The 20,636-nt window shown below is 44.5% G+C and overlaps 2 protein-coding genes across 6 annotated transcripts in view; one reads left to right on the forward strand and one right to left on the reverse strand.

Moving 5' to 3' along the window:
• Window positions 1-20,636, forward strand: part of akap7 (A kinase (PRKA) anchor protein 7) — a 79,242-nt gene that overhangs the window by 12,334 nt on the left and 46,272 nt on the right. For 2 of the 5 annotated variants that reach the window (XR_010961119.1, XM_067979621.1), the window contains exons 2-3: window positions 5,406-5,563; window positions 5,719-5,853. The exons of the other annotated variants lie outside the window; for them this stretch is intronic. The gene's annotated coding sequence lies outside the window, so the exon portion shown is untranslated. The remainder of the gene's footprint in view (window positions 1-5,405; window positions 5,564-5,718; window positions 5,854-20,636) is intronic. 5 annotated transcript variants of the gene reach the window in all.
• On the reverse strand, window positions 15,940-19,134 carry LOC137313863 (fatty acid-binding protein, liver-like). The gene is made up of 4 exons (XM_067979604.1): window positions 19,062-19,134; window positions 16,568-16,740; window positions 16,375-16,476; window positions 15,940-16,096 (listed from the first exon to the last, which is right to left on the reverse strand). Exons 1-4 carry the CDS (start codon window positions 19,132-19,134, stop codon window positions 16,043-16,045), a joined length of 402 nt encoding a protein of 133 aa, XP_067835705.1. The 3' UTR covers window positions 15,940-16,042.

Raw genomic sequence — 20,636 nt, forward strand, 5'->3', positions numbered from 1 at the left:
TTTTTTAAAATCAAATCCTAAAAGCTATCAGTAAATCTCTTTTAATGGCTAAATATTACCTCTCGATGTCTGTAAAATAACTGACTTTTAATAAGCACGGACAGATTTTTTATGATAAATGCAAGCACGATAATTTCTGAATGAAATGTGGTTAGTTTTTAACAATGTATCACTTTTGTTCGCTGAATAGACAATGGAACAAAACAAAAGAACAGGGATGTTCTTATCTACTGCACAAGCGCAAAAGGTTCGAGAACCAGAGGACACAGATTTAAGGTGTTCGGCAAAAGAGCCAGAGGCGACATGAGGAAACATTTTTTACGCAGCGAATTGTTATGATCTGGAATGCACTGCCTGAAAGAGTGGTGGAAGCAGATTCAATAGTAACTTTCAAAAGGGAATTGGATAAATACTTGAAGGGAAAAAAATTGCAGGGCTATGGGGAAAGAGCAGGGGATGGGACTAATTGGATAGCTCTTCCAAAGAGCCCTCACAGGCACGATGGGCCGGACAGCTTCCTTCTGTGTTGTACTTATGTTACTATGATGATGGGATCCAAGGGAGAGTGGCAAGTTGGATCCAAAGTTAGCTCAGTGGCAGAAAGCAAAGGGTAATGGTGGATCGGTGTTTTTGTGACTGGAAGGCTGTTTCCAGTGGGGTTCCGCAGAGCTCAGTACTGGGTCCCTTGCTTTTTCTGATATATTAATGATTTGGACTTAAATGTAGGGGGCATGATTAAGAAGTTTGCAGATGATACAAAAATTGGCCGTGTGGTTGATAGTGAGGAGGAAAGCTTTAGACTGCAGGAAGATATCAATGGACTGGTCAGGTGGGCAGAAAAGTGGCAAATGGAATTCACTCCAGAGAAATGTGAGGTAATGCATTTGGGGAGGGCACACTAGGCAGGAGAGTACACAATAAATGGGAGGATACTGAAAGGTGTAGAGGAAGTGTGGAACCTTGGAGTGCATGTCCACAGATCCCTGAAGGTAGCAGGTGGTTAAGAAGGTATATGGAATACTTTTCTTTATTAGCCGAGGTGTAGAATATAAAAGCAGGGAGGTTATGCTAGAACTGTATAAAATGTTGGTTAGGCCACAGTTTGAGTACTGTGTAGAGTTCTGGGGCAGCATTTTAGCACCCGCTATCGGGTGCGTTCCTGGCGGGGGGCCCCGAAAATCGGGAAATCCCGGATCGGGACTGGAGCCCGCCTCGAACCCGTGCACGTCCGGGTTCCCCGCTGACACGCCGGCGTGCGCGCGCAGCCCCCGCTGGTGGGAAACCCACAGGCAATTAAAGCCAGTGGGATGCCACTTGAAGACATTTATTTGGCTTGTTCAGGTCATTAACTGACCTGATTAAGGGATTATGTGAGGAGGGGTGGGATTTTAGAGCAAACTGGGACTGTTTCCCACACTGGGGGAAACACTCCCAGTTCAAATGGACCTGTTGCAGCTATCAGCCTGTGGCAGCTGCAAAGGTCCATTTGACAGGTGGGGGGGTGAGGGGGCGAGACCCTCACTCATTGCAGGAGGCCACTCTGTCACTTGGGACAAAGTTTGGCCTCCACCACCCTCCTCCTGACAATCAAAGTCACCAACTTGCACACTTAACCCGGGGTCCAGACACATGTACCTACCTTGCGGACCCCCTCAGATGTACATCTTGCGGATGGGGGCCGCCGTAGCTGCAGTCATGACCTCTTCGGAGGGCGAACAGCATCACCAGCCTCGCCATTCACGCTGTCCACCTCTAACACATGGAGCTCCACAACACAGTGCTGTGACACATCCACCTGTACAGCAGGAGGGAGGGCTACCGCAGAGAGAGATGCGTCGCAGAGGGCACTACCCTCGCCACAGGGTCCACAGACCGAGGCTCAGTTTCCTGGACCTCTCTGAGCAGCAGTGCACACGGAGGCTCAGAGTCACACGACATGTAGTCGTGGACATCTGCAGCCTCCTTCATGCCGAGCTGCTCCCGGCTGGCCCGAGCACCATCTTCTTACCTGTCGCTGTCAAAGTCACCACTGCCCTCAACAACTTCTCCGCCGCATCCTTCCAGGGTGCAACCGGGGACATCGCCGATGTCTCTCAGCCGTCTGCACAAAAGAGCCCTGCAAATACACCTACACCCACTCTGCAGTGACACAATGGGTGGCATCAGTTGTGGGTCTTCATTGTGATCCTCAGGAAAGGGCATTATTGCACAAACTAGACAAGATTCGCGAAGACATGGCAGTAGTGGTGCCAATATAATATGTAATGTGAGTTGGTCAGAAATTCAATATAAGTAACAACTATGACAAACCCTCAAACACCCTTGTGCATCCCCTTCATGCTCACGACACGTTTGGCTTATGCTGCCCACTGCACATATGTGATGCATGCCCTGTGGCTGGAGCACAGGTAGTGGCAGGTTGAGTGAGGCTGGCCGTGAAAGAGATGCACGAGAGGGTGAGTATGGAAAAGAGCCATGAGATTGTATGAGGATTGGGTTGAGTGGTAGTGGCGGGATGAGTACTGGCGAGGTGAGTAGGTGCAGGTAAGATGAGGATGAGGTTTGAGTGGGTATGAGGGGTGATGTGACAGAGTAGTGTTGGCAGTGCAGAAGGCGATGTGGGGTGGGGGCGGTGATGTGGCAGACGGAGTGTAGGGGAAAATGTAAGTGTACCCACTTTGGCTGACCTACAGAGGGCATTGGAGCACCTCCTGCACTGTATGCAGGTGGGCGATATGTTGGTGGCGCTGGTGACCTCCTCTGCCACCTCGAGCCAGGCCTTCCCGGTGGCAGAGGCAGGCCACTTCCTCCCGCCCGCCGGGGGGAAGATCTCTGTCCTCCCCCTCCTCCTCACCCCATGTATTGATACCTGGAGTGAGGCATCATTAAACTGGGAGCAGCCTTCCCCCTGGGCTGCTCCATGCTGTAATTTTTTCTGTTTGTTGCAGCATCTGTCAGTGGAGGACTGCCCCTTTAAATAGAGCTCTTCCAGCTGACAGATCTCACTGCGCATGCGCAGCCCGCCCGACGCGCAGATCAGCAGTGGGGAACCCGGAACAACAGGTAAGTGGATCCAATTATGCTACGATCGCGCGGGGAGCTGACTGATTTCACCGGGCGCGTTACCCACGTGCCCGATAGCCCCCCCGCCGAGAACCCACAGCCCTGGTAACATCGGGCCCCTGGTCACCACATTACAGGAAAGATGTGATTGCATTAGAGAGGGTAAAGAGGAGATTTACGAGGATGTTGCCAGGTTTGGAGAATTTTAGCTATGAGGAAAGATGGGATAGGCTGGGGTTGTTTTCTTTGGAACAAAGGAGGCTGAGGAGAGATTTAGTTTAGATATGTAAAATTATGCTGGGACTAGATAGAGTGGATGTGGAGGACCTATTTCCATTAGCAGAGGGGTCAATGACCAAGGGGCATGGATTTAAAATAATTGGTAGAAGGATTAGAGGGGAGCTGAGGAGAATTTTTTTCACCCAGAGGGTGGTAGAGGTCTGGACCTCACTGCCTGAAAGGGTCATGATGTGGAGATAGAGGCAGAAACCCTCAATTCATTTTAAAAATTACTTGGATGTGCACTTTAAGTGCTATAACCTACAGGGCTACGGACCAAGTGCTGGAAAATAGGATTAAGCTGGATAGCTCTTTTTCGGCTGGCATGGACACGATGGGCTAAATGGCCTCCTTCTGTGCCGTAACTTTCTATGATTCTATGAAAACAACAGGCATATTAGTCGTCATTCAGTTTTTGCCACAGCAATGAGTACAACAATAAGTCAAACATTTAAAAATGTCGACAAGCATTACAATGGCAACATTTGTTTCTGTTGTCCAGATAAGGTACTAGCCTAACAAAAAGAGATTTGTAATTTATGCCATTTACAGTTCCGTGTATGTCCAAAACCAGTGATTCTGCTTCTTAATTGCAAGTGTAATTTAGCACGGCTAAATGGAAATGTGGGTCATGAAACTGGGTGCTGATGTCCATGGATTCAGTGCTCATCACACTGCATTTTTTAACAAAGAAATTCCCCTTTTTTGCAGCCTCACTGCCAAACAGTACAAGCATTACTGATGATGCCAACATACCAGATTTCACCTTTTCTTGCCAGCTTCTCCCTCACAGCACAGCATGCTCATATAAAACAAGCAAATGATCTTCTGCCTGGCCTGTAGAAGTAGGCTTCTGGAATGAACTGCAATCATAAATATTAATATATTATCTTAACTCTAGAACACGATCCGTCTAATGAGCTGCAGGATGACAATATATGAAGGCTGTATGGATATACGAGTTGAGAATTATGCACCAGTCACAATGTAATATATCAACCATACCAGCCCATCTAATTTCTTAATCAGTTAGTTCACCACATGATCCTTCGGGTATACAATGTTTCTTATTCCTTGCTGCATTCTAGTAATTTGGAATATCCTCTTCATTCTGTCAGATCTACACTCACTGGTTCCTCAATCTTACCTAACTCAATCTTAATTTCCATCATCCTCAGAATCATTTATACCAATATGAGGCTTAACTGTTTTGTAATTAGAAACATTCTTTGAGTCTTTAAAAAGATGTGGTTGCTGATGATTTTTTGTCACACCAAAAGCAGTTCAAATATCAACATTTCTTGCTTTGTGAGGACGTCCTTGAATCTAAATCCTATCTTATCAAATGAACTAATGCTGACAAAGCTGACGGGCAATTCTTCCCTTCCTCCACATTAGAAATAGCTAATAATGAGTGAAAGGTCAGGAACTGACAAACAGATATCATGCTGCAATGAGTATTGTTTGAAAAACCATGGATATTGTGACCTTTGGGCTAGCAGTTGTAGAATCATAGAATGATACAGCATGGAAAGAGGCCATTTGGCCCGTCATGCCTGTGCTGGCTCTTTGGTAGAACTATTGAATTAGTCCCACTCCCAAGTTCTTTCCCCGTAGCCCTGTAAATTTTTTCCCTTCAAGTATTTATGCAATTCCCTTTTGAAAGTTACTATTGAATCTACTTCCACCGCCCTTTCAGGCAGTGCATTCCAGATCACGACAACTCGCTGCGTAAAAACATTTTTCCTCGTGTCGCCTCTGGTTCAATAATTTGACACGAGTGGTCAAGGCGAGTGAATGCAAGTGTCAAGTGGCACATCCAATCAACTGCACCACAGCCCCACGCATCACACCCCCTGTCACCCACCCACCAACAAACACTGCCCATCCATACGTAAGGCTGCACTCGGCATGCTCCATCTCACCCGCACATAGTACCACACTTGCAAGCCACACAACCATCACTCACAGGTCACACACACTGGCAGCTATTTTACCATGACAGGTATATCACCCACACATCTTGCAGGATACTCACTGACACACTGTCCTCTGTCTTGCAGGAGAAGGTGGTGCATAACAGCAAGCAGCGGGGTGACCTGAGGGAGGATGGGGATGCTTACATATCCTCACCCCCCACCAGAGGAGACAGTGCTTCAGATCATTGGGCGGGCCATCGCTGCAGTCATGACAACATGCCACGCTGGAAGTCCCGATGAAGGTATCTCTGCATATCTAATGCTCTTTCTCGTTTCCCACATCCGCCTCCTCACATAATCTTTTCTGACTCACGTGCTGCTCATGCTGTCAGCGCACACGTCTTACTTGCTGCTCTCCCTGCTCCACAACTCAACCTGTTTCCCTTTGTCATTGCAGATACCCAAGAACATTTGGCGGCACCCGAAGAGCAGGAGGAGAACACTGAAGCCACACCGTCACTCAATCTGACACTTGATTCCACCAGCTCAGAGACTGACACTGAGTGTCGTTTAGAGGAGAGATCTGCATGTGGTGAGACACCGGACACAAGTGTGCAGGAACCGGGGTGGGGGGAACGGATACCACAGGTGCTAGCTTGCCGGAGCGCGAGGTTGTTCACTAGTTCTGCTGCAGAGGAGACAGATGCGGACTTTGATGGGCCGGGCTACAGAAGACTGCAGATAGGTGTACAACACCAAATGGTTGGGGCACTGGAAAGCCTGCCAGAAAGCTGTGCACAATGACAAGGGGCATGGAGGATTCCAGCTCCAACTTGGCACAGGGCTTTGCGCAGAGCTTGGAGCCCATCCTTTCCAACATTGAACAGGTGGTCACCTCCATCAGCACACCTGTGGAACCCACCATGACGCAGCGTCTGATGGCTGATGTCGCTGCTTCCATTGCAGCACAAACCAATGTGATCAAAGGTCTGCAAGCTACAGTTGCTGCTTAGACTACAGCAATGGAAGCTCAGACTGCTGCTGTCGTGGCTCCGGGGACCACTGTGGAACGGGGCTTCCAGGGCATCACAGCCACTCCAGTAATCCGTTCTCCAGCTGATCACCAGGATTGCTGAGGCACCGCCCCGGGAGAGTGGCAGTGGCGCCATGGCAGTCGGATCTGCTGTCCTCTCTCACGACGACAGCATTCCTGCTCTCACCCCTGCCATTCCGTCAGTGCCCTTGTTGTTGCCTATCAGCCAGCCAGGCCTGATTGCTGCAGCCCATTCTGAGATGGTACAGTCTGAAGCCGGATCCTCCTGTCTCAGAGCTGCTTGAGGTCATCCTCCAAGGCCATCTGCAGGCTCCTCCATTGAAGGCCAGCAACCTCCCAACAACCATGCTCCAGCCACTGGGGATGCACCTTCTAGGAGCACTAGGATAGGTAAAGGCACACGAACAACAAGCACTAAGGCAATGCGCAAGCGTGAATTGTTCTGTTCTGTTTCCATAATTTCATTGATAAATGTGACTCTGAATTTGCATTTGGTGGTGGTTTTTATTTGTCCGATGAGCTGAGGGGGAAACCAATGTGCAATCAGATGGAGGGCGATTTATTTGTCTTGTAGGAGTGGAAAGGTGGGAAGTGTAGGACTGTTGGTGAGTTGGGGAATATAGTTGACATTATTGATAGCGGGCACAGATCAGGCGAGCACGCAGAGCCATTGCAGACAAGGCGTGTGTTCCCCCCTGCGTCTTCCTCCACTTCCTCTTCCGGCTCCTCCCCCTCCCCCCCCCCCCCCCCCCCCCAGCCTCTTCCTCCTCCTCCTCCTCAGCATCTTCCTCCTCAGCCTCTTCCTCCTTCAGCCTCTTCCTCTTCAGCCTTCTCCTCCTCCACCTCTGGCTCAGGGTTCTCTCCAATCATTGGTGGCAAAGGCTGGTCCCTCATGATGGCAAGGTTGTGCAGCATGCAGCATACCACCATAAATCTGCCCACCCACTCAGGGGAGGACTGCAGGGCTCCTCCAGACCGGTCCAGGCAGCGGAAGTGTTGTTTGAGGAGGCCTATGGTGTGCTCCAAGCTGTTGCACGTGGCAGCATGGCTCTCATGATAGGCCTGCTCTGCATGTGTGCATGGGTTCCTGACCGGTGTCATGAGCCACGGCGCGAGCCAGGTGAAAGATAGCTGGCATGTTGGACTACCGCATGACAAATGCGGCATGACTGCTCCCAGGGTAGCGGGCATCGACCTCCATGATTCGATGCGTGTGGTCACACATCAGCTGCACATTGAGGGAATGGAAGCCTTTTCAATGGACGAAGACGGCTGAGTTGATATGTGGGGCACGCAAGGCAATGTGCATGCAGTCAATGGCACCCTGCACCATGGGGAAACCAGCAATAAGCGAACCCCCGTGCTCGTTCGTTCTGCTTGTCTCTGTCAAGAGGAAAGGTGATGAACCTGTTCCTCATCTGGTACAGTGCATCTTATGCAGCGGTGCACCGCATATTGTGAGATGTCGCACAAGTTGCCAGCAGAGACCTGAAATGATCCTGAGCCGTAGAAATTCAGCGCCATGGTGACCTTCACAGCCACAGGCAATGCTGTCCTTGCCCTGCTCTAAGGCTGCAGTTGTGGCCGCACCAGTTGACAGATCTCCGACACGGCTTCCTTGGTGAACCTCAGGCATCGGATGCAATCCTCCTCGGCCATGTTGAGGTAAGAGAATTGGTCCCGGAAGGCTCTCATGGGTAGGGCCTCCTGCTCAGTGCCCTGCACCTCCTCTTCCTCCCTCTCCTCGCAGCTTGACTTGCTGTGCGTGGCCCCTCTGCATCCTCCTAGTCATGCTCAATGCCCAGCGGGAGCCCTAGCAGACCACCCATGGTTGCCAGGAATCTTGTTCAACCACGGTTGTAACTTTCCAAGGCATAGGCAGTACCTGCCAAAGCACTCTCTAAGGTACTCCAGCAACTCTCAGTAAGTATAGGGAGTTTCAAAAAAAACTTCCTACTCCTCCAGCAGCCAGAAGCAATAATCCAGCAACTAACCTGTAATACCTACATGGCCCCTTTAAATAGCGCTGGTGGGGCGTCTTCCAGGCAATCTAAGACATGTTCAGGTGTGCGTGTTAAGACTGTGCGTTGAGTTGAGCATTGGAAACGTGCGTACGCAGCCATGACGCCATCTTGGATGTTCGAGAGGTCATGTAGTGCCGAACAATTTCTACCCATTATCTTTAGTCATCCAGGGAGCTCCAACTTTGGATGCACTTTGGATACACATTTTGGGAATTTCTCCCCCTCTTTGCCCTTTACACTGTTATTTTCCCAGTCTATATTGGGATAATTGAAGTCCCCCATTATCACTACTCTATAGTTCTTGCATCTTTCTGTAACTTGCCTGCAAATTTACACCGTATCTCCTTCCCACTATTTGGTGGCTTATCGTATACACCCAGTAGCGCAATAGCTCCTCTATTGTTCCTTAATTCTAACCAAATAGATTCTGTCTTTGACCCCTCAACTACATCATCCCTTTCCAGTTCTATAATAGTTTCTTTGATTAATACTCCCCCACCCCCCAACCCTGTCCTTTTTCCCCCTTCCCTGTCGTTCCTAAATACCTTGTAGCCAGGAATATTAAGTATCCAATCTTCCCCTTCTTTGAACCAAGTCTCTATTATTGCCACTACATCATTGTCCCATCTGGCGACTTGTGCCTGCAGCTCACCAGCCTTATTTACTATGCTATGTGCATTTATACACATGCACTCCAAACCAACCTTACACTGCCTTGCATTTGCTCCCTGTCTGATCCCTCCTATTTCTGAACTATTCTTTACTCTAGTGCTATTTGTCCCTCCCATTCCTCTGTGCACCTTGTTTCCCTTTCCAATGTTTCATCCTGGTGCCCAACCCCCTGCCAAATTAGTTTAAACCGTCCCACATAACACTAGTCAACCTCCCCGTGAAGACATTGGTCCTAGCTCTGTTGAGGTGAAACCTGTCCATCTTGAACAGGTCCCTCCTGCCCCAGGACAGGTCCCAGTGCCTCAGGAATCTGAAGCCCTCCCCCCTGCACCATTTCTCCAGCCACACGTTAACTTGTCTTGTCCTACTATTCCTATACTCACCAGCGCATGGCATTGGGAGTAATCCAGAGATTACTACCTTTGCAGTCCTGCTTTTTAATTTCCTCCCTTGCTATTGAAACTGACTGCAGGACTTCATCCCTTTTCCTTCCTATGTCATTTGGTTCCCACATGAACCTCGACTTCTGACTGTTCCCCTACCCTCTCAAAATGTTCTGCGCCCTCTCGGTGATGTCCTTTACCCTGGCACCAGGGAGGGAACACACCATGCGGGACTCACGTCGGCAGTTGCAGAAGCGCCTTTCTGTCCCCCTGACTATTGAATCCCCTATAACCACTGCATTCCTACACTTTGCTGTGCTCCCTGTGCAGTCCTTTGCCCCATGGTGCCATGCTCCGGACTGCACTTCTTTGAGGTGTCGTCACCCTCGCTGGTATTCAATACTGAAAACCGGTTTGTGTGTGCCACACTCTCAGAGGATTCTTGCACTGCCTGTCTCTTCCTACCCTGCCTAATCTTCAAGTCTAGCTTGCAATACAATTGAAGAATGGGCAGTAGCTGCTTACTTGAGTTACAGTGACCTGTCACTTCTTGCAAGAGCCTACAAAGATTCGCAGAAATATTAAATTTTAAAGCCAATTCTATCACCCTTGATTAAGAATATAATCAAATCAGAATGAGTATTCAAGTTTCACAAGTAGAGGTGAGACTGAATGCAAATAACAGTTATATCAGGAGCAGGGGTAGTAACCAAGATTGAAACAATTCCTCAGACAGTACTGACCTGCTTCTTTCTGTTGCCTTCAAAAAAAGATTTTATATCAAGATGCACCATGTTCACATCCAGGTAGTTATAGCTAATTCCCAAATCTTTATTTTTAAGTCTTATCCTGTACTAATTAGGAGACTGTTATTAAGGTGGTGATCTTTCAACAAGAGACAGAAGGCAACAACAAGAATGCCATCATCCATATCATTTACCTATTTCAATGTTAATGCCATTACTGAGCTCCAGTTAACAACTGTAACTTAGTTTCACCTTTTAAGCTTATACCAGGTGCAGATGCAGAGACAGCAGAATGGGAAATTTCATTGAACACTCTGTGATTTTAAAATTAAAAATATAATTTAAAATAAATTCTGTGCATTTTACAATCTGGCACTTGCTAACAGACCTTATTTCAAATTAGAATTGTCTTTTCCACCCCATCCATTCATTGGTGAAGCCAATACCACTCTGTACATTAAGGAGAATCAGACTGATCTTGCTTCGTACACAACTTTATTAAAGCTGCACAAATTTGGCAATTGTTGCACTTTGGTTGTACATAGGCCTGTTCTTTTTTCCACAGGCTTCATGCGGTTGCACAGATTAACTTGATAAATCTCACCACGCTGAAAAATCATAAGTCTGTGCCAGCAATTATAGACAGGAGCAGGATTTCAGGCAGTTCAGTAGTAGTATAACTTAAGGTGAGCAATTTATTGTTAGAATCATAGAATCATAGAAAGGTTACAGCACGGAAGGAGGCCATTCGGCCCATTGAGTTCGCGCCGGCTCTATGCAAGGGCAAACCAGCTAGCCGCACTCCCCCGCCCTATCCCCGTAGCCCCTGCATATTTTTTCCCTTCAAGTACTTGCATCCAGTTCCCTTTTGAAGGCCATGATTGAATCTGCCTCCACCATCCCCTCGGGCAGTGCATTCCAGATCCTAACCACTCGCTGTGTAAAAAAGTTTTTCCTCATGTCACTTTTGGTTCTTTTGCCAATCACCTTTAATCTATGCCCTCCGGTTCTTGAACCTTCCGCCAATGGGAACAGTTTCTCTCTATCTACTCTGTCTAGACCCTTCATGATTTTGAATACCTCTATCAAATCTGCTCACAACCACCTCTGTTCCAAGGAGAACAACCTCAGCTTCTCCAGTCTATCCACGTAACTAAAGTCCCTCATTGCTGGAATCATTCTAGTAAATCTCTTCTGCACCCTCTCTAAGGCCTTCACATCTTTCCTAAAGTGTGGTGCCCAGAACTGGACACAATACTCCAGATGTGGCCGAACCAGTGTTTTATAAAGGTTCACCATGACTTCCTTACTTTTGTACTCTATGCTTCTATTTATAAAGCCCAGGATCCCGTATGCTTTCTCAATCTTCCCTGCCACCTTCAACGATTTGTGTACATATACCTCCAGATCTCTCTTTTCCTTTACCCCTTTTAGAATTGTGCCCATTAGTTTACATTGCCTCTCCTAATTTTTCCTACCGAAATGCATCACCTTGTATTTTTCTGCGTTAAATTTCATCTGCCACATGTCCGCCCATGCCACCAACCTGTCTATATCCTCTTGAAGTCTATCCCAATCCTCCTCACTATTCACTACCCTTCCAAGTTTTGTGTCATCTGCAAATTTTGAAATTGTGCCCTGTAAACCCAAGTCCAAGTCATTAATATATATCAAGAAAAGCAGTGGTCCCAGCACTGACCCCTGGGGAACACCACTGTACACCTCGTTCCAATCCAAAAAACAACTGTTCACCACTACTCTCTGTTTCCTGTCCCTTAGCCAATTCTGTATCCATGCTGCCACTGCCCCCTTTATTCCATGGGCCGCAATCTTGATGGCAAGCCTACCATGCGGCACTTTATCAAACGCCTTTTGAAAGTCCATATACACCACATCAACTGCATTGCCCTCATCTACCCTCTCTGTTACCTGATCAAAAAACTCTATCAGGTTAGTTAAACACGATTTGCCTTTAACAAATCCGTGTTTGCTTTCCCTAATCAATCCACACTTGTCCAAGTGGCTGTTAATTGTAACATTACAAACATATACATAGCATTATAAAGCAATTGATAATTAGCAGCCATGGTAAATACTTGAAGGTTTGTTCTAGGTATCACTTTAGGAACATAGGAACAGTAGTAGGCCATTCATCTCCTCGAGCATGTTCCGCCATTCAGTGAGATCATAGTTGATCGGTATCCTAACACTATCCACCTGCCTTGGTTCCATATCCCTTAATACCCTTGGCTAACAAAAATCTATTGATCTCAAATTTAAAATGATTAATGAGCTAAAATCTACGGCTTTTTGTGGGAGAGAGTTCAACACTTCCACCACCCTTTGCGTGAAGAAGTGTTTCCTAACTTCACTCCTGAAAGGCCTGGATCTGATTTTAAGGTTATGTCCCCTTGTTCTAGACTCTCCCACCAGCTGAAAAGGTTTCTCTCTATTTACCCTATCAATTCCTTTCAAAATCCTAAAAACAATCAAATCACCACTTAACCTTCTATATTCCAGGGAGTATAAGCCTAGTTTATGCAATCTTTCCTCATAATTTAACCCTTGGAGCCCTGGTAACATTCTGGTGCATCTGCATTGCACTCCTTCCAAGGCCCAGATATTGTTTCTAAGGTGCGGTGCCCAGAATTGTACACAGTACTCCAGATGTGGTCTAACCAGGGCTTAATATAGCTGTAACAAAACTTCCCTTTATATTCTAAACCGCTGGATATAAACGCTAACATTCCATTAGCCTTTTTAATTATTTTTAAAATTTATTCGTTCTTGGGATGTGGGCGTCGCTGGCAAGGTCAGCATTTATTGCTCATCCCTAATTGCCCTTGAGAAGGTGGTGGTGAGCCGCCTTCTTGAACCGGTGCAGTCCATGTGGTGAAGGTTCTCCCACAGTGCTGTTAGGAAGGGAGTTCCAGGATTTTGATCCAGCGACGATGAAGGAACGGCGATATATTTCCAAGTCGGATTGGTGTGTGATTTGGAGGGGAACATGCATGTGTGTTGTTCCCATGTGTCTGCTGCCCTTGTCCTTCTTGGTGGTAGAGGTCGCAGGTTTGGGAGATGCTGTCGAAGAAGCCTTGGCGAGTTGCTGCAGTGCATCCTGTGGATGGTACACACTGCAGCCACAATGTGCCGGTGGTGAAGGGAGTGAATGTTTAGGGTGACTACTACATTTTAGTAATTTGTGCACATCAACCCCTAAATCTCTTTGGACCTCTACTGTTCCTAGCTTTTCACCATTTAAAAAATACTCAGATCTATCCTTTTTGGTCCAAAATAGATGACCTCACACTTACCTGTGTTGAAATCCATCTACCACAGTTTTGCCCACTCACTTAATCTATCAATGTCTCTTTGCAATTTTATGCTCCCATCTACACTACTTACTATGCCACCAATCTCTGTCATCGGCACACTTGGATAAATGGCTCTCTATTGTGTTTTCTAAGCCATTAATAAATAGAGTGAATAGTTGAGGCCCCAGCACAGATCCTTGTGGGACACAACTATTCACTTCCTTCCAATTCGAGTACATACAGAATGGAAAAGCGGAATATTTTTTAAAAGGTGAGAGACTAAGAAATTTTGGTAATAAGAGGGATTTGGGTGTCCTTGTGCACGAATCACAGGAAGTTAACATGCAAGTACAGCAAGCAATTAGGAAGGCAAATGATATGTTAGCCTTTATTGCAAGGGGGTTCGAGAATAAGAGTAAGGAGGTCTTGCTGCAATTATATAGGGCTCTGGTGAGACCACACCTGGAGTACTGTGTACAATTTTGATCTCTTAAGGATGGATACACTTGCCTTAGTGTGGGGGAGCAACAAAGGTTCACTAGATTGATCCCTGAGATGAGAGGGTTGTCCTACGAGGAGAGATTGAGTAAAATGGGCCTATATTCTCTGGAGTTTAGAAGAATGAGAGGTGATCTCATTGAAACGTATAAAATTCTTAGAGGGCTTGACAGGGTAGATGCTGAGAGGCTGTTTCCCCTGGCTGGAGAATCTAGAACTAGGGGTCTTAGTCTCAATATAAGAGGTCAGCCACTTAGTACCGAGATGAGGAAAAATTTCTTCACTTAGGGAGTTGTGAATCTTTGGAATTCTCTACCTCAGAGGGCTGTGGGTGCTCAGTCATTGAGTATATTCAAGACTGAGTTCGATAGATTTTTAGACTCTAAGGGAATCAAGGGATATGGGGATAGGGTGGGAAAGTGGAGTTGAGGTAGAAGATCAGCCATGATCTTATTGAATGGTGGAGCAGGCTCGAGGGGCTATATGGCCTACTCCTGCTCCTATTCCTTATGTTCTTATATCCATTATCCCCACTCTTTGTCTTCTATTGCCTAACCAATCTCCTAACCAGGTCAATAACTTGCTTTCAATTGAGTTTTAATTTTAGCTAACATTCTCTTATGTAGAACCTTATCGCATGCCTCCTGGAAGTCCATATAAACTATATTCATGGACATTCCCCTGTCTACTACTTTAGTTACTTCCTCAAAATATTCAATTACATTCGTTAAACGTGACTCGCTCTAATCAACTCAAATTTCTCTAAGTGCTCAGTCACTTTGTTCTTAATTATAGATTCCAATATATTCTCCACAACAGATGTTAGACTGACAGGTCTATAATTTCCTGGTTTCTCTCTCTCTCTCACCTTTCTTAAATAATGGAGTTACACTTGCAATTTTCCAATCTAAAGGGACAACTCTTGAATCAAGAGAGCTTTGGAAGATTATGGCTAAAGCACCTGCAATTTCCTTACCTACTTCCTTTAAACCTTGGGGTGGAAACCATCTGGTCCTGGAGATTTGTCAGTCTTTAGTGCCATTATTTTTTCCAATACTATTTTCTTGCTTACGTTAACTTTAGTGAGTTCTAATCCTTGATTCAGTATTCGTTTCCTTGGAATGTCACATATATTATCCTCTTCCTCTATTGTGAAGACTAACACAAAATAATTATTCAACAATCTGCCATTTCCTTATTTTCATTTGCAATATTACCCGCATCTGTTTTTAAAGGGCCCACATTACCCTTGACTACCTCTTTCCTTCTAATATAATAGTAAAAACTTTTGTGTTAATCTTGATATCCCTCGCAAGTTTCTTTTCGTATTCCTTTTTTGCAGCTCTTACTATCTTTTTTGTCTTCCTTTATAGTTCTCTATATCTCTCCCAGTCCTCTTGATCTACAGTATTCCTTGCACTTTGCTCTTTCCTTTAGTTTTATGTTATCACTCACCTCTTTTTTTGACCATGACTGTTTTATTTGTTAAGTAGAGCTTTTGCCCTTTAGAGATATATAACGGTATGAAGAAAAAATATTTTTTGAACACCTCCCATTGTTCACTTTCTCATTGTTTAGCAACAAATCCATTTATCTTTGTGTCTTTATGGATATATTGTGCATCTTGGGAAGTAGTGAATAATTTAAGAGAAACTGTTACTGTCTGCCTTTTTTTTCCAGACTAAAAACAAGTCGATATTTGTTATGTAGATAATATTCAAGGATAAACTATTATTTTGTATGAAGAATGTCACAAGTTAATCATAAGTTAGCACAATGGCACTCTTTTTGTTGATGTGTATCTATGATCTAGTTTCATACTCATCTGTGAGAAAAACAAACAAAATGATTAATGCCTACATAACACTTTGCCAGGAAATACATACAATTAATACATCAACTTTTATTATTTTAAACTCCCGGCATAACTTATGAAATTTGTCTTTTAACATGCAGGGTCCATGAAATTTGACCAAAAATCCCATGAAAGAGAACAGTCCTCGTTATACAAAATACTGAGGGAAAGTCCAGTAGAAAAGCAGCAAAAGTGAGGTTCATTGAACTGAGCCCATCCTCCTTGTTCCAGGTCATCATTTTCCCTTCTCATAGATTCTGGTGCAGACCACATCTCCTAAGGTGCAAGTCTGATTTACAAAGGAAACAGGAATAAGTTAAGCATGCATCAATAAGCAGCACTATAGGATTAAATATCATGTGCATATTTCTTGCAAGAATTATAAAAATCAGTTTGACTCTATATAGAGAAGATATTGCAACCACTTACCTTGATGATAAATCCAGAAACTGCAGCATAACGAGAAAATATTATCTAAACAACAGCCACTGCAACAAATTTACACTTCTCCTTAACAGCAGCAGTTGTTTAGTTCTATTTATAGTGATACAATACTAAGGTTCTTACCAATATTAGTTTATCACCCTTCAATTCTCTAACCAAGGTTGTCTCTTTTCCTTCCCACCGTTGTGTCTGGATCATTTTGCCATTATCCATTATCACTGTGGTCTGTTGGGAATTTGAAACAAAAGGACATTTACCTTGAGAAGTCAGGTACCAAGCAACTTAAAACAGCGAATGGGATTAATCGTCAGCACACCTTGGTTTTCCTATCGTCTGCGGTGATCTCATCAAATTCCACCCCTAGCTTGAATTGGATCTTTGTGATTTTCACCGTACTGTCAGTTTGTAGAGTGATTGTGTCGCCATTCATAGAAATGGTTGTCGTGGGCTTGGCCTTGTTAGCTAACTTCCTTAATACCCCACTCACTCCTAAAAAGAGAAGGACATTAAAACATGGAACATTTAATGGTACTAACGGTCATGATGCCGCTTACACCAAGTGAGGGATTTGCAGTAACGCTCCCAGGTCAATGATTTGAAGTACTAGACGTTTCATCACAGTGTGGCATAAAATAAACCATTTTTGGGAATGCCAAATCAGTATATGTATATATGTTTTTTTAAAAAATCACCTGCTACATTCAAAATCAGATTTTCTGGTATGATGCACCATTTCACATTTCCCTATTCTAAGTTGTAATTTTGTCTACAATGCCGCAGGCACTCAGCAGAAATGCACCATGCAATTCATAGAATCATGGAATGATGCAGCACAGAAGGAGGCCACTCGGCCCATCGTGCCTGTGCTGGCTCTTTGATAGAGCTATCCAATTAGTCCCGCCCCCTGCTCTTTCCCCATAGCCCTGCAAATTTTTCCCCTGCAAGTATTTACCCAATACCCTTATGAAAGTTGCTGTTGAATCTACTTCCACTACGCTTTCAGGCAGTGCATTCAAGATCATTACAACTCGCTGCATAAATATTTTATTCCTCATGTCGCCTCTGGTTCTTTTGCCGATCACCTTAAATCTGTGTCCTCTGGTTACCGACCCTTCTGCCACTGGAAACAGTTTTCCCTTATTTATTCTATGAAAAACCTTCATGATTTTGAACATTTCTGTCAAATCTCCTCTTAAACTTCTCTGTTCTAAGGAGAACAACTCTAGCTTCTCCAGTCTGTTCTCATAACTGAGGTCCCTAGTACCTAGTACCATTCTAGTAAATCTCTTCTGCATCGTCTCTAAGGCCTTGACATCCTTCCTAAAGTGTGGTGCCCAGAATTGAACACAATACTCCGGCTGAGGCCTAACTAGTGATTTATGAAGGCTTTACATAACTTCCTTGCTTTTGAACTCCATGCCTCTATATATAAAGCCAAGGATCCCATATGCATTTTTTTTACAGCCTTCTCAATTTGTCCTGCCACCTTCAAAGATTTGTGTATATACATGCCTTGATCCCTCTGTTCCTGCACCCCCTTTAAATTTGTACTATTTAGCTTATGTTGCCTCTTCCCAATCTTCCTACCAATGTACCAAGATTACACAAGCTAGGGTTGTATTCCCTTGAATTCAGAAGATTACGGGGTGATTTGATTGAAGTTTTTAAGATATTAAGGGGAACTGATAGGGTAGATTGAGATAAACTATTTCTGTTGGTTGGGGAGTCTAGGACTAGGGGACATAGCCTAAAAATTAGATCCAGGACTTTCAGGAGTGATGTTAGGAAACACTTCTACTCGCAATGAATGGTAGAAGTTTGGAACTCTCTTCTGCAAATGGCAGTTGATGCTAGCTCAGTTGTTAATTTTAAATCTGAGATTGATAGATTTTTGTTAACCAAAGGTTATTAAGGAATATGGGGCGTTCTAAAGCGGGTACATGGAGTTAGGTCACAGATCATCCACGATCTCATTGAATAAACGAACAGGCTCGAGGGGCTAAATAGCCTACTCCTGTTCTTATGTTCCTATGTATCACTTCGCACTGCTCTGCGTTAAATATCACCTGTCCTGTGTATGCCCATTTAATCAATCCGTCAATGACCCCCTGAGATCTTCTTATTGTTTAATACATTTCTGAATATCGTGTCACCTGCAAACTTTGAAATTATGCCCTGTATACCCAAGTCCACGTCATTAATATATATCAAAAAGAGCTGTAGTCCTAATACTGACCCCTGGGGAACACCACTGTATACTTCATTCCAGTCTGAAAAACAACAGTTCGCCACTACTCTCTGCTTTCCGTCCCTTAGAAAATTTGTTATCCACACTGCCGCTGTCCCTTTAATCCCATGGGTGTCAATTTTACTAACAAGTCTATTATGTGGTAGTTTCTCAAACACCTTTTGAAAGTCCATGTACACATCAAACACACTATCCTGATCAACCCTCTCCGTTACTTCATCAAAAAACTAAATCAAGTTAGTCAAACATGATTTGCCTTTAACAAATCCATACTGGCTTTCATTTATTAACCCCTTCTTTTTCAAGTGCCAATTAATTTTGCTCCGGATTATTGTCTCTAATCCTCCAGTGTTTCAAATGCAGGGCAGTAACCACTTTTGCTACGAATTTTAAGTGTATTATCCACTATTTATCTCTGAGATCAATTGTGGACTTGGCATTTTAATTGCCGCAAAGGACTTCGGCAACCAGCAGGGGAGCAGTCCAGCTGAAGGCCCAGACCAATGATGTTCTTTGGGAGTAAAAAGAATATATATATATATAAAAATAACAGATTCCTCACCCAAAGCCTTCATGTAGTCATCAAAATTTTCGGTCTTGACTAATTTCCACGTTCCTACAAATGGTTCAACCATTTTTTTTGTGTGTATTGTTTCTGCTTTAAGTTCAGAACAACTGCTAACCCTATACTCGAAAATGACTTTGCAGCTACTGTACGAGCTCTCCGGCTTTTAAATCTTTCAAGCTCAGAACCACGTGCAAAATACTGCAACCAATCCAAAGTGATAACGTCAGATATCAGCACAACAGAACTAGGGAACAAGGCAAGTCAAATAAAAAATGGAGATATTTTCAACAGTAATTACAAATGTTAGTTCAATAAGAGGCAAAATACACACACACAACAAAAAACAACTAGGGCTGCTGTGCACAGACTGGTTTGCGATATCTGCACTCAAAGTTTATAAAGTGCCTTTCGCAGAATGTGGTCCCAGGAGGAGGAGTTTTAGGGGAACAGTTAGGGGAAAGTGATTGAAAGCACAAAGAGGCACATTTGTTTGGAGGAGGCTTTTGAAGGTGGGGAGAGAGGCAACAAAACAAAGTGGCTTGCCACCAGAGTCATAGAAATGACAGCACAGAAGGAGGATTGTGCTGTCATCTCTATCATTTATTACTGTGCTCTTCAATTGAAGTTATGCAGTGAAAAACTCCCAATTTCTTGAGCAGCTTTTAATAACTATAACGTTTTATTCCTGGTATCTCTGTTCCTCCATTCTGTTCAGAATCTTATCACTTTGTATATACTTCACTTATAGCATATCTTTCACTTCTTATTCTCAAAATGTACTTCTTGACATTACTTTACTTTGAACTACATTTGACACTTATCTGGCTACTCCTCTAACCTGTCCACATTAGGATAGTTAAAGTCCCTTGTTATTATAATTCTGCAAACCTCCCTAAATTGCCTAGAAATCTCATCCTTTATTTCTTTCCCACTATTCAGTGGTCTATTAGATACTCCCAATATAGAACATAGGAACAGGAGTATGCCATTCAGTCCCTTCAGCCTGTTCTGCCGTTCAGTTAGATCATAGAATCTTACAGCAAAGGTGGAGACCATTTAGCCCATCTTGCCTGTGCTGGCTCTTAAGAACATAAGAACATAAGAAATAGGAGCAGAAGTAGGCCAAATGACCCTTCGAGCCTGCTCCGCCATTCACTAAGATCATGGATGATCTTCGACCTCAACTCCACTTTCCCGCATGATCCCCAAATCCCTCGATTCCTTTAGAGTCCAAAAATCTATCAATCTCAGTCTTGAATATACTGAATGACTGAGCATCCACAGCCCTCTGTGTAGAGAATTCCAAATATTCACTAGCCTCTGAGTGAAGAAATTCCTCCTCATCTCAGTCCTAAATGTCTGACCCCTTATCCTATGACTGTGTCCCCTTGTTGTAGACTCTCCAATCAGGGGAAACGTCCTCTCAGCATCTACCCTGTCAAGCCCTCTTAGAGTCTTACATGTTTCAAAGAGATCACCTCTCATTCTTCTAAACTCCAGAGAGTATAGGCCCAATCTACTCAATCTCTCCTCACAGGTCAACCCTCTTATCCCAGGAATCAATCTAGT

Source organism: Heptranchias perlo, chromosome 3, assembly GCF_035084215.1.
Source record: "Heptranchias perlo isolate sHepPer1 chromosome 3, sHepPer1.hap1, whole genome shotgun sequence".
Classification (NCBI taxonomy): domain Eukaryota; kingdom Metazoa; phylum Chordata; class Chondrichthyes; order Hexanchiformes; family Hexanchidae; genus Heptranchias; species Heptranchias perlo.